Source organism: Nesoenas mayeri, assembly GCF_963082525.1.
Source record: "Nesoenas mayeri genome assembly, chromosome: 4".
In the NCBI taxonomy this organism is placed as follows: domain Eukaryota; kingdom Metazoa; phylum Chordata; class Aves; order Columbiformes; family Columbidae; genus Nesoenas; species Nesoenas mayeri.
Window position 1 is genome coordinate 53,345,458 of NC_137540.1, and position 14,497 is coordinate 53,359,954.

The window sequence follows — 14,497 nt, forward strand, 5'->3', positions numbered from 1 at the left end:
CCTTCTTAGCTCCTTGGGAATGAGAGTCTCTGCTCTTTTTATTTCTTCTCACCACCTCCCTGCCCTTTACTTTCAGGATATTCTAATCAGCTTAATTTCACTTTGTTGCCTGTTGCAAATGAGGTTATTGTAAAAGCTATTCCCTTTATATTCTTCTGATATTTATAATTATAGAACTGTTTTATATTTAACATAGAAAATGATGGAACAGATGTTTCCTGTAAGCAGTTACAGGTTTAATAGGTTGTATGGTTGTGACTGACATCTAATTGTTTTAACATTATTAATAAATTGGAATACATCATATGTACATAAAAATAGACAAGCTTCTCATTGTTTCTGATCATAACAGAATATTTGAAGGTTAGATCACATGACCCAGAAGAAGCCATTCGACATGATGTAATTGTTACAATTATTACTGCGGGCAAGAGAGATCTTTCTTTAGTCAATGACCAGCTGCTTGGCTTTGTAAGGGAAAGAACGCTAGACAAACGGGTAAGTGTTAACATTTTATTTTCAGGAATATTTGTATCTAGTATAATTTGGTAAAGGCAAAATGAAAGAAACCAAGACCCACAGATGCAGAGAATCCTAGACTTGACAATGAAATAGAATGCCGTGGGGAAAAATAATTTTCTTACCAGAACATCTTTATGTAGGTTCCATGTTATGGAGACACCAATCAAGTGCTGCCAGGCAAATAAGATCATTGGCTTGTGAGGAACACAATCATATTGTATAAGAATATAAGAATTCCTGCATATGTTTAGGCCAAAGGTCTCTATAGCCCAGTTCACTTCTCATAGCAGTCAGTTTTGGCTCCCAGCAATTTGTGCTTGATCATGTTCATCATAGCTTTCAATGGAACTTCATTCCATGAATTTATCAAGCTCTTTCTTGAACTTACTTGTACTTTATAAGCATTCATGGCATCTGCATCAGTAAATTCAAGTTTAATGTATGTGTGGAAAAAGTAATTTCACTTGTTTGTTTTAAACTTGTCTGATTTCACTGGGTATCTCATAGGTCTTGCATTATGTGAAATAATAGATATTCTTTGACCCACTTATGATTAATAAATATGTATACCATATCTTCTCCACTCCTCTACTTCCCAAGCTAAAGAATCACCTGATTAACTTTCACACAAATTGATTATTACGCACTTCTATCATTCTTATCTGGTTGTTTTATACCCTGTTGAACCAAGGTGACCAGACTCAACCATGGTATTCAAGGTGTGTGCCGTGTTGTTTGCATACTTTATGATTTTTTTTCTTATTCTTTGACAATCTGTTTGCCTTTCAGGCTATTTGTGAGCCCTAATCCGACAATTTTGGAAAGCATCCATATTGACTTCAGTATCTTTCCTGAAAAATTTTAGATGATACATTGCCCAAACTATACATGCAGAGTTAATGCAGATAGGAAAACTTGGACTTAATCTGAATTTCTTTCACTTAATATTGTAACGATTCAGTAGCATGACCTTTGTCTGCATTTTTTCATTATCATGTTAGATCTAACTACTTCAGTAAGTTTTATAAACATTGAATTAGTTTTCAAATAATTTTCATATTTTAAGTGTCACGGATTCCTTCTGACTCCATCAATAAGTTCCCTTTTCCTTCATTGTGAAAACCAGTCATTTGTTTCCACCCATTGTTTCCGATGTTTTAATTAATAATTAATTCACAATAGGATTTTTATTTTAAAATCCTCTGGTGTGAGACTTTGTTGGAACTTCTTATTATGTAAAGTGTAATGACTGATTCCCATAACTTCATTTTTCAGCAGTGTCTACTCTTTGTTGTTGTTAATGTTTTGTTTCAACCTGTTTACCCATTGCAAATCAGAAGTTCTGGTTAATGGTGTTCTTTTCATCTTGGGACCCTTGGGCTTCTTTCACATTTGCTGTGTTCAGTCTGTTCATTGACAGATTGCACTAACAGAATAGTTAGTATTTGGTGTATCATTTCTAAATTCCTGTAGAAGTCGTGGATGGGACACCACCTGGTCTTAATGATTTTGTTACTGCTGATTTTATTAATTTTTAAAATGTTTAATGATACTTTAAGAAATGTCTTCAGACATTTCTCCCAGAATGTATCTTGTTTGTCTTCCAGCCCTACAAGAGAGTCTAGAAGGCTTCCTGCTTCTGTATGCTCTGGTGAAGATGTTTAATTAGTTTGCTTTTAATAATTTGGTTCTGAAACTTCCACCATGCTTCATCAAGGATTTACCTTCCACTTGCCAGAGCTTATACTTTTTCATGTTTACACTCATTAGGATGTGGTCTCATGATCTTTGGAGGACGATGTTTTAATATCAAACTTCACTGTGCTATGTAGCTCTGTTGATTTTTGTTTTTGTTGTTTCTTTTGATGAGGGGCATCCTTTCTATAACCTATGTCATTCTAGCAGTTACTTTAATTATTTTAAAATGTTTTTAGCTTTTTTTATGTTCCCCTTTTTAAATGAGAGTTTTACTGTAGTGGATTTTAAGAAAAGGCTGTCATCTTTGCAAAAAGAGAAGTACTGATTTTGAGTATGTTCACTATTATAAAGCAGCTCTTCAGTTAGTTGTACCTGCAGCTTGACCGTGCACATTTCTCAGGAGTCATTAAGACCACCTTCCTTCTTTTTCACCCATTAAACACACATGCCCAGAAGGTCATTTATGAGATGTAAAACTTCTAGCATAAGCACCACTTCCCACTGGATTTCCACCTGGTCAGAATGGGACGATTGTTACTATGTCTTCTACGCATGTCTCTCTTCTGCTCTAGCATGTTGCTATCAGGAAGGGGCAGTTGGTTGTACAGCTCTAAGACTCATTTCTGTGGAGCTAGGGTTTTTCAGTTCATGTAGCCTTAAACCTAGTGAGGTACTTCTTAATGTTCCAAATATATTTGACTCAGTGACTTCACACTGGTCATAGGTTTGATGGTGTGTTACATTTCAAGGTTAGGTGCCTTTTCAGGCATTCATCAGTGAAAAATAACTTCACCTCTAGATGATGTTTCTCTTCTAAAAATCTCTGGAGAGAGCTGCAATGAGAATACATCCTGTGGTAAAATGAAAATTGGGGATTGACTAGAAATTACTACAACAAATGCTTAGCGCTTGAAGTAGACCTTAACAATGTAGCATGTCTTTGTAAATACACAAAGTGTTTTAAAATTAATATCAAGGACTTGTAAACTTTCAGCTTGCTTTTTTTATTTTTTTTTTTAGGATTTTTCTCTAGTTGGTGGAGGGGGGTTGATATGTCCATGTGACTGTCTTTTATATTTTCTGTGTAGGATTTTTCCAGTTCCAGACATAGTACATTATACCTATTTTAATTATTCTTTTGCTTTAAATAACTGGATTGTCTTCTGCCAATTGCATTTACCCATTGTAGCCAGGTTTCTGTTGGATGAATCTGCAAACCCCTAAGTGATCATTTATCTCTTTGACTCCATCCAATTCTGTTTAGGCCTGCAATCATCTATCAAATGAGTGTAGATATTACTACAAAAAGAACACTTGTCTAACAGGCTGAAATAAAATGCTGATAGTTTAAACACACTAATCTGTTATTTCATTTCTTTTTTCTTTATAAAACAATGTGGAATCTAGAAAACTTTAAATTATGCTGGCTCTTATGCCATTTATGTGACCTGTTTTGTCTCCTGACCACATTCTAATTGGTACAGTATTAGTAAAGATAGCCAAATAACTTTTTTCAGGTGGAAGTTTTTGGCTAAGGGGACAGTACTTAGTTTTCTAAAAAAAGTCTAACTTGCTAAAAAGCTAACTTGCTCTGTATGGGCATTTGCACAATGATTGCAGGTTATTTTAAAAAACAAACAAACCAACCTTGAGCAAACCCAACCACAACCCATGGATTTCAGATCCATTTTTATTGTTCCGGTTGGAAGCTTCCAGCTTGAAGGCAAAAGCTGTAGGATGAGGAGCCATAGGAACAGACTCCCATTTCCTATTTCTCTTTACACATTTTTCTGTATATGTTAGTTCTAACTCCTCCTTCTCTGTTTGTAGTAAAAAACATGGTGGCTTCTTCCAGATGAAGGAGAAGGATTTTAAGATTTTAATATTGTTAACTCTATGGAAAGAATAGGTTAACTATTCCAACAGGCAAGGGATTATCTTGAACTTTGAATAACGGGTTTTTAACTCAGCCTTGCAGTCCTCAGTGAAGGAGTTTGATTATACTGGCTAACCAAGGACGCTAAGACTGTCAAAATTCTTTTGCTAATTAAATCAGGGTAGTCATTCTGTTAGCTGTGTTCTGCTCCCTTTGAAACTGATTATTACGTTCCCCTTGATTTTTCATTTATCTTTTACCCTACTGTATGTATGTAGTTCCCAGTAGCACCCTACTCTTCTTTTCCTACCTGTATCTCCTGTGCAGTGATGGGCTCTCATGGTGTCTCCAAGCGTTCTCTAAAGGGACTCTGTCCAGTACCTTCCATCTTCTGCCTGGAAATGCTTTTCTGTGTTCTCTGACTTCTACTCTCTACAGCAATTTCAGTGATCAACAATCTATTGACAATCCAAACCTCCTTTCCTTATAACCCCTTGTTAAATACTCTGCTTTCATTTTAGGCTGAAATTTTCTAGAATAATTTCTTGCAATCCTTCTCCATTATCTTCTGACAATAGGTTTGCCATGTTTCCTGTTTGATGAAGCTGTCACTTGCATTGGAAGAGTATATTGGAATGCTGAAAATTTTAATCATTTTCTGAAAATGTTTCTCTTTCAGACCTTTATTTTCTTTAAAATGTGCTTTAGATCACAATGGGTGTGAGCAAATTCCTGCAGAGGAGTTTAAAATAACTTCTGTTTATAGAAAAAAATGTTCTCCTTTGTGAAAACAAAGTATTATACTGTATACTGTCAAAGTCATTAGCATCTTGACCTGGTACTTGTGGTTTTAATATTTAAGAAATATGTAACAAAATACAATTTCATTATTTCCATCATCTTAATGCAACTTACTCCAACAGTTAGTGATGTCTAAGGCTGTTGTGCTGACATAAGCCATATTATCTTCACGATTTTTCTTTTATTTGCCCCTCAAGAAAAGGAAGTCACTCAGTAAAACTATTAAGAAATTAAATGTGCAGTATCTCACTTAGTGTTATTAAAAAAAGCCCTACAAAGTTCTGCACAGTGTGAATTACAGTATCTACATTTATGCTTGATAAGGTGAGATGATTTGAGCACAGTCCTTGGAGTTCAAGGCCAAAATTGATATCTAGCGTGTTTGGGAAGAAATTATCTCTTCCAGTTTGAGTTTCACACGTTTCTTTTATATGGTGAGGGAAAACAAGTTTCTTCTGAGGCTTTCTGTGTGAATCATTTCAGTGGGACACTAAATTAGTCCTCAGTGTTGTGGTGTGATTTCTTCCAGAAGTTAGCATAAGAGAGCTTACAGATCTTGTCCATTAAATAGTGAGAATTTCCTGTTTACATAAGGGGACAAAGTAGTGACCACCAAAAGCAAGGATGAGAACCCGGGAATTCCATCTGTGGATGCTGTAGTCTGGCTTTTTCCTGGATCCCTGGAGTCTTACAGCAGTTACTGTGAGGCTTCAGCAGAAAGGGCCTCTCCTGCTGTCCTAGAAAGTGGCCTAAGAATTCAAGTCCTAGCAGGTTTAGCCAGGCCTAAGCTCTGGATCTCCCATTTCTAGACAAGTGTCCTCCAAAACAGTGCAAGGCTATGGGGAGAAAGACGACTTCCACCTCTGATTGATCTCTGTCTCTAGATAGATAAGTCTTCCAAATCCTGGCTCAAGAAGGTGCTTATTCAGGCATACATGTTAAGCTGTACTTCACTTTTTTTATAGTGACTCACTCCCAGATTTTCTTTGCTCAGCACAGAGGAGTGCTAGATTCCTCTGTACAGACAATACCTAATCTGCACAGGATGGGGAAGAAGCCCCGTATGGGGGCTTTACTGATTCTCATTTGGAGGCTCTGAACAGCGTTTTTCAGCTTTTGAAGTGTTGAGATGTAGGAGGTCAGAATGTGGCTGTTTTGTCTTTCACACTTCTACATCTTTACTGTATTTGGTGTATGTTTGATATTTATTTACCAAAACCACTTCCCCCCCTCCTTTTCATTTCTTCCCTCTCAAGTGGCGAGTAAGGAAAGAAGCTATGATGGGTCTTGCCCAGCTATACAAGAAGTATTGTCTTCATGCCGAGGCTGGAAAAGATGCTGCAGAGAAAGTGAGCTGGATAAAGGATAAACTTTTGCACATATATTATCAAAATAGCATTGATGACAAGTGAGTCAACCTAAGCTTTCTTAATTTTAATTGTATAGTGATAAGAGATACTCTGAAAATATGTGCTTATCCTGAGAAAGCTGTTATATCACATTCTGTGTTTGTGGTTTTAAGTGTGATGTATTTAATTAATAATCATTAAGACATGTACTAAGATATTCAGGATGGTTGCATTATCTGTTCACGTATTCATTCTGTTTATTGATGGAAGTAGATCTATGATGATAGTAGCTTGTCATTAACTAACCACCGTGTAGAAAAACCAAAAAAGTCAAATTTTGCATTTACTGTGCGCAGCTTTTGTTTGCATTACTGCTTCCCAGAGGCTAGCATGTTCACATCCCTCATCTACGAGCTTCATGCGTGTACGCACCGCAGTACATGCTCAGACTTCTCCTTTTGGTGTGCTATGTAGAAATGGAGCATTTAGGAAGAACGAAAGCTGAAGAAATATCAGGGATGCTTCTGCTGTTGTCTCATATTCCCTGTTCTGTGACTCAAGTCCCTTTAATTTTTGAAATACCTTTTTGGCTTAGGGAAGAGTATTTTGGTCAATGTTTTGGACAGTAATTTTCAGCTCTCGCTATTAATTCTTCGTCTGTCACAAGGAAAGCCAAACTATGAGACAGAATTTCAGCCTAGCTTTCTAATACCGCGGATTTGGAAATCAGCCGTTTCTGTGTAGCAATTCTTAGCTCTTGCTTATGCAGTCTGCTACCACTGTGTGTTTCATGATCTTAGGGACTAGTCTGGGTGGGCTAATCACCTCCTTCAGTTGCCAGTTTTGACGGTGGATTCTTACTACTGCAGTGGTGAAGGCTCTTTGATTTTTAGCTTCTATATTAGCATAATGAGTAGTTTCAAATGTTTTGCTTTTTGTCAAATACTACAGTTTTATTTTAACCTTTCCCTCAAGTCTACTTCAGATTTTTACATTTCCTACCCCTTGAGTTATATACTTTTATTCTTTCTCCTTCATTTAGGCTTTTTACTGTCTATATCCCTTTCTCTTATGTATGAGATTGAACAAAGAGAGATTCTGAGAGCCTAAAGAAAAAGGAGAACTTGGATGGTGACAAATAAAGCAATTACTCCCTCTTAGAAGTGAAAATGAAAGAACAAGGAAAAGCTCTCAAGAAGCAGTTTTTGCTAATCTTTGTATCAGTGATGTAAGGGATCCTTACAGATGAGAAAAAGACAACTACTTTTTTTTCGTTTTGAAAAAACTAATTGCAATGATTTCTGATATTTCTTGATCTTTCAACATATCTGAAAGGTATCACCACTTCTGGAAATACAGTTTTTATTTTTTCTTTTCCTGCAGATTACTGGTAGAGAAAATCTTTGCTCAGTATCTCGTTCCACACAATTTGGAAACAGAAGAGCGAATGAAGTGCTTGTACTATTTGTATGCTAGCTTGGATCCCAATGCTGTCAAGTGAGTATAGCTTGTGTTCAGCAAATAGTTGCTTTCTCAAGCTTTTCCACCGTCTATATTGTCTTACGTGTATTATCAGGATTTAATTAATAATGTAAGTAATTGATTCTTAACATTATTTGCAAGTAGTACTTCAAAACATTTCCCTTGTATATACAAACTCTACATGTCCATTAGACTAAAAGATATCTCGATACTTGAAGAGAGTGGGTTTATACATCTGTTTTCATCCAATAAAAATAACTCTGAGTTTAAAATGTCCAAATAATGACTTCTGGATTTGCTCTATATCAGGGCCCATGATGAAGAGATCTACGACTGAACACTTGTTGATAGTGGTCTGGTTTTTATTTAAAAAAGATTATTTTCAAGATAATTTGGGTGGTTGTAAGACATACTGTGGCTGTCCTGCATGTGTGAAATTGCTCCAAGTAGAATAATAAGACAAGTGATGTTCTGTAAAAAGAGAAAATCTGTTCCACCTTCTTTGGAACAGTTATTTTTAATAGTTGGTAGGTTTTGATTGTGCCTAGCAGGTGTTGCACTTGTAAGATAGATAAATAATTTTGTTTACTAATACATCCATTGTGTTCTTGTCATGAACAAATTGGTAAACTTTTCTGGTTTTGCACTTTTCGCAGAGCACTGAATGAGATGTGGAAGTGCCAGAACATGCTAAGGAGTCACGTACGAGAACTACTAGACTTGCATAAGCAGCCCACTGTACGGTTTGGAAAATATTAATGCTTTATCCAGTGGATCTGTTAGACTAATTTACTGGGGTTTTTTAATACTATATTATTTTTTCAGTGTGACTTTATTATTCTGTTGACTTCCATATGTAGACAATGTTCCATTCTCATTAAGTAAAGTTTGTTTTGGTAATGCTTAAAGGTAAATGGCCTCCTTATATTTACTATTATTTTATATCACTGGTCAATTACTTAGGAAAAAATTTTTAAAAATGTTCCAAGTTTTTTGTTTCCTTTTGTGACAGACCTTTTTGTTTCTCATTTTATAACATGTTTTGAGAATGGAATATGTTTTAAAATAAAGCAATTATTTGTTTGTTTGAAAACTAAAGTTTTAAAGTATTTATACTGGAATTTTACTTATAAACACATCTTCAAACTAGGAGAAACTTTAAATAGAGGGGCATTGCTTTGGAGTTTTGGTGTGAGGGTGGGCTTGGGGAATTGTTTATTTGGTTGTGAGGGTTTTTTGTTTTGTGTGAGGGGGTTTATTGTTTGTTTTTGTTTGTTTGTTTTTAAGGTCTTTTTCCAACAATTTCTTTTGATCAGTTATGCGAATTAGTTAATTTTTCCAGTTCTTTGATACTGCAGGGAGATTTTTTCCCTTTTTCTGTATGTAATAGCTGCTGATGATATTGTTATACTATTCTAGTGTTTATTCTTAAAACAAAAACATAAAACGTAAGATTCCAGAGTAGAATTAAGTGCTGGAGAAGAACTAACAGATCAGCTTAAAGGTATATTTTATAAAGGAGATATTGCTGATTCATTTGTTTTTGCTGTTGTCCGTAGTCAGAAGCAAACAGTGCTGCCATGTTTGGAAAGCTGATGACCATAGCAAGTAAGTCATAATAAGTTCTATAAACTGTTATTACAGCATTCCTGGAAATGGTACTTCTGTGAAGCTTGGCATACTCAAGTGTTAAATTGTGTTTAATCATACAGAAAACCTTCCAGATCCTGGAAAAGCACAAGATTTTGTGAAGAAATTCAATCAGGTTCTGGGTGACGATGAGAAACTTCGGTCCCAGCTTGAACTACTGATTAGCCCTACGTGTTCTTGTAAACAGGCAGATGTCTGTGTGGTAAGGAAATGGAACAGCAAATTTTTATACCTTAAATATTTGTGCTTAAAATGATTATTTGGATTTAATAGTCTCTTTTAATACCTACTTGGAATTAATGGTCTCTTTTGGTACCTTAACATGAGTTTGATATATTTCCGACTTCCATAAAATACCTTTTTGGTTAACCTGTAAAGATTATGGAAAATGTAATTTATGGTCATCATCTTGCCTCCTAACAAAAATTAGCCGTATTCCTTCCTGAGATTATGAGCATCAAGCATGAAGTCTAAAAGACTCAATTTTTTAAAAAAATAATATTTTGAGTGTCTCTTTTGTGGTAAAGTTCCTAAACTCTCTTCTGACACTGATGAAACTTGTTCTGAGTACCAGCAAGCCAAATATTATCTGCATATTATTCATTTCTTTTTCTTCTCAGAATGTTATTTTGAGATCAGTCCCTGTCCCAACCCCCCACCTATTTAACCTCTGATGAAAATACGCATTCTAATAAGAAGTTGGACTTTTCCAGAGATTGTGCCAGCAATCACAGATATTTTTTTTTTTCCCATTATGGTCCCAAAATAAAAGTAAGCAATTTAATTGACAGAAATAGCAGTAAAGAGCATCAACAAACAAACATAGGCTTCTTGGGTTTTGTCTGATGGCTCTGAAATTGTCCAGGGAAGAGAGCAGAATGACCTTCAGAATTATGTCCTAACCACTTGATGTGAAGAGTGTGTCTCCTTCTAAACCAGTCGATTTTGCGCTTTGGGAGCGCAGGGATGCAGTTTCAAGAGGAAGGTTTCTTTCCTCTTCCTGAAGATAATTTAGCATGAAAGTTACAACCGCTTCCTAGTTTCTGGGATCTGCAGCATCCAACCGTTTAGGAGAAGGAAGGTCAAGAAGCCATTTCTTTGAGAGAATTTTAGACTTCTGTTCAAAACAAAAATATCTTCTTATCCACCTTCTGCTGGGTTTGCAGCTGGAAGTAATGTTCTTGACATTTGGGGCATTCAGAGGGGAAAACCAGGTTTTTGGATCCAGAACATTCATAGGGTTCTGAACATCTGTTGTAGCCAAGGTCATGTAGTGCTTCTGCACATCTACAGTAGTGTAGCTTTTAGTGCGATTTTTTTCATTGTTGCATATGAAATCTCACACGTACAACAGTGTTACCTACAAATTTATGAATTACTGTTCTCAACACAGATATTCAAATTCCTTCTACCATTCCACTTAGCTCTTCCTTGAGTCTGTTTTCTATCTGTCCTGCAATTCTTTAAGAAGCTCTGAAGAACTCTCACTAGAAACCTAAATGCATCTTCCATTTAAATAGTTTGGCAAAGTATGTCTGCTTTCAATATAATGTGATAAAGAAAGATTTGGAGATAACAACAGCCCTCCCTTAAAATATGTTTCAGTGATTATATAGACAATCTCTGTGGTTAAATGAAGTGGCTATATTTAGTTTAGTCAACATGCTTAAGTAGTAAGAAAAGTGAGTATAATTCTTGTTTGTATCTGACGTTCTTGTAGAGAGAGATAGCCCGGAAACTTGCTAATCCTAAGCAGCCAACAAATCCTTTTCTGGAAATGGTCAAATTTCTTTTGGAACGAATTGCCCCTGTACATATTGACTCAGAAGCCATTAGGTAAGTTTGAAAGATCATACTAACTCAAGAATTATTATAAAGGTGATTCGAATGACCAAAAAAAAAAAGGGATTTAGATTAGTCTGTGCTAGCAGTACATATGCTTTAAAAAATAAAAAAGTGTGGGTATCTTCATTTCTAGCAGCCTAGAGAATGCAATTTGATTTTTTTCCTACTTCTTTGCAGTGCCATCTGCAAATTATTTAAAAAATATATTAGTAGTAGTTGTTCCCAGTGAAACTGTTATTTGTAGGGCTTAAGGTGAAAATGATGATCATTATTTTCACATAGTTAACTACAATACAGTCTTCCATGTAGCAGCTGAATTAATTAGCTTTTGTGGAATTGTGTAAGAATGTTTGGATTTCTTCTGAGACTTGTCTGGCAACCTAATTATGTTCTGAAACTCATGCAACTATGTGTTGATCTGAGTGCTGCCAACATGCAGCATTTTTTTTTACTGTGTATTTTTTTTCCCCCTAAAGAATTAATTTTGCAGAAAGCTAATTCAGAAGGAAAAGGAATAATGGAATAGCTGGATAGATTTAAAAAAAAAAAAGGCTAAAAGACCTCTCCCCCACAAGGGACTATTGCCTTCCCTTTATTTATTGTCAAAAAGGCTGGAGATAGCAGCAAGATTACTTGTTTAAAGTTGTACATTGTGACATTCATTTGCTTTTTTATTTTTTATCTCTTATTTCAGTGCACTAGTAAAACTAATGAATAAATCCATAGAGGGGACAGCTGATGATGAAGAGGAGGGTGTAAGTCCTGATACTGCTATTCGTGCAGGACTTGAACTTCTCAAGGTAATCTACATTAATGCAGCTATAGTTTGTAATGGAAGGGACAAAAGTGGTATGACTAATGAATTAATCTTAGCATGGTTTTAATAGTTACTATTTAGATAATACTTTTTTAATGTGTGAAACTGTTTGGTTATTAGTACGTGCTTGGGAAAAGAATAACGGAAGAAGTAGGAATTTGGAAGAAGTATGTTTTCAAAAGAGTGCCAAGAATTGAAATATGCACATTAAAGTATAAATTTGTTTCTGCTTAGGGCAGTCAAATAGAAGAAGGTGCAGAGGTAAAGTGAGAGGAAGAGAAATGGGGAAATTAGAAGAGGCATGTTCCTTGGGGCCTATATGGTACTGGAAGGAACGCAAGCAATAAACCAAGAGCCAGGTTATGTAGAGGAGAAAAGGGGAGAGAGGAACTTGTGTTCTCGGTGGTGATGGGAAATAGCTGGGGGAGAAAGAAGGATTTGAAATATCTGGAAAACATCTGTGATGGATTTGGCAGTTCCCTAATGAGACTTCATTTTCAACATGTTGCAAAGGGCAGTATAAAATATAGGAGGGAACAGAGAGGAAGGTTACATAGTTAAAGGGAGACTTTTCAGAGATATGAATGAACGAGGTGGAGTTCGTGGAGGTATATCACACCAAATTTGGTAATGGCAACCATGGTAGAAATAGTTCTACAGGAGTATGCAAGGAAGTAATGTCTGTTTGCTAATGCAGCCCAGAATAGAAATCTGCCAAGGTTGAATATTTTGGTGCTGTGGTGTGGATATCTTTAAGAATGTTATTTCACACACTGATACTCACTCAAGTAGGCAACTCTGATCGAAGAAACCAAGATAAGATAAATCCAAAGAATACCCAAAATACATGCAACTTTTCATTGTTCTCCTTGCCTTATGTTATCTGAACTTAATGTAGTTTTGGTTGGGGGTAGCCTTTTGTTCTTTCTTGCCCTACCTTGAATCCCTGCATGCTTAGTTTCTGAGTTGACATTTCTATTATTACAGAATGGGTTCTATTTCATTAGCTTTGGATTAAAAGGACAGTAATCTATGTTTTGTTTGTAGATATCTTACCTTCTTAATGTCTTTTCTGTGCAGGGACTATAGATTCTAGAGAAATTAAGAGGGGAGGACCTGAAGAACAAACCATAGATTAATTTATTTGAAAACAGATGTATCACCTCCAAAATGTAGTTATGGAGTGTAATAATCTCATATGAGCATGTAGTATCTATTTATGTTGATGGTAATGCTCATAAACAGCCATAATTTTGTTTTCTGATGATTCCTTTACCATGAATAAATATACCTCTGGTTTAATGTGTATCTACAGGTTCTGTCCTTTACACATCCTACCTCGTTCCACTCTGCAGAGACGTATGAGTCTCTGCTGCAGTGCCTCAGGATGGAAGATGATAAAGTAGCTGAGGCAGCCATACAGATTTTCAGAAACACGGGTCACAAAATAGAAACAGACCTGCCACAGATAAGATCGTAAGTGTATTTCTTTATGTCCTGATTTTCATACCTGGAATTCTGCCTCTTGATAGTTTATTCACTGTGTTGCCCCTAAAATTACTTCATAGTCTTGCAAATGTGAACAGCTTCTCTTCCATAATTTTGTATTCCTTCACTACCTTTCTGTCTCTTCGTTTTTAAATTCTGCATTCTCACAATTGTTGTGTATTTACCAAAGATGTTAGGTGCTTCTTAAAAATCTTCTTATAATAGACTCATTAAAACCAGCAGGTAGCATGTTTCATAGGTTACAAAAGAAGCAATGGCAAAAATATGGCAAAGATATAATCCTGTGGCATCATTTCTACTCGTATCTGTCCTTCACACAATTTTTCTGTCTTTATAAGGAACAGAAGTACAGTCTCTGATGGTTAACAGCTCTGTTTGTTACGAAACAAGTTGGGAAACAAGATCCAAAAGCAGACATTAATTTCTAACAAAGAATAATTGGCTGTCTATAAGTTGTCATTATGCAATTCATGCTTTAACTGCCGATTAAAGCTGCATAATCTACTAGGTATTCACAGACTATTTAAAATCTTGTGGGTAACGTCTGAAACCTTAAAATTAGCCTGTTAATAGCTCACTAATCCAGATTATAAAGCACGGGTTTCAAGTTCTCGTATATTGAAATAGCATCTTGCTAAAATGCATACCAATGTACACCTTAAGTTCTCGGTGAATTGAAGACGTAACCTCAGTGATTCTTATGGATTTGAATCAGATTTGGGGCAAAAGAAAAATGTTACAAGATCACATATGAGATGCCTTTCAAGACATTGTTAGAGGTGAAGAGAAGGAAAAACCCAGCAATTCCCCATTGTCAGTGTAGTTCCCAGTATTGTCTCAATTGTCTGTAGTTCCCTACTAGAGTTCAGTCAAGACTTTGCATTGCTAGAGAATGTCATCTTCTGTTAAAGGAGCTGGTGTTGTTGACTTTTCTTTTGGCTTTGTGCC

The 14,497-nt window shown here is 35.8% G+C and overlaps 1 protein-coding gene across 1 annotated transcript in view; it reads left to right on the forward strand.

Annotated features, from left to right (window-relative positions):
- The window catches only part of PDS5A (PDS5 cohesin associated factor A), a 77,759-nt gene that overhangs the window by 42,263 nt on the left and 20,999 nt on the right, over positions 1-14,497 (forward strand). Inside the window, exons 11-19 of the mRNA XM_080343557.1 lie at positions 353-498; positions 6,154-6,305; positions 7,630-7,743; positions 8,385-8,466; positions 9,288-9,336; positions 9,441-9,580; positions 11,099-11,214; positions 11,918-12,023; positions 13,356-13,516. Coding sequence (XP_080199683.1) covers positions 353-498; positions 6,154-6,305; positions 7,630-7,743; positions 8,385-8,466; positions 9,288-9,336; positions 9,441-9,580; positions 11,099-11,214; positions 11,918-12,023; positions 13,356-13,516 — 1,066 coding nt within the window. The remainder of the gene's footprint in view (positions 1-352; positions 499-6,153; positions 6,306-7,629; positions 7,744-8,384; positions 8,467-9,287; positions 9,337-9,440; positions 9,581-11,098; positions 11,215-11,917; positions 12,024-13,355; positions 13,517-14,497) is intronic.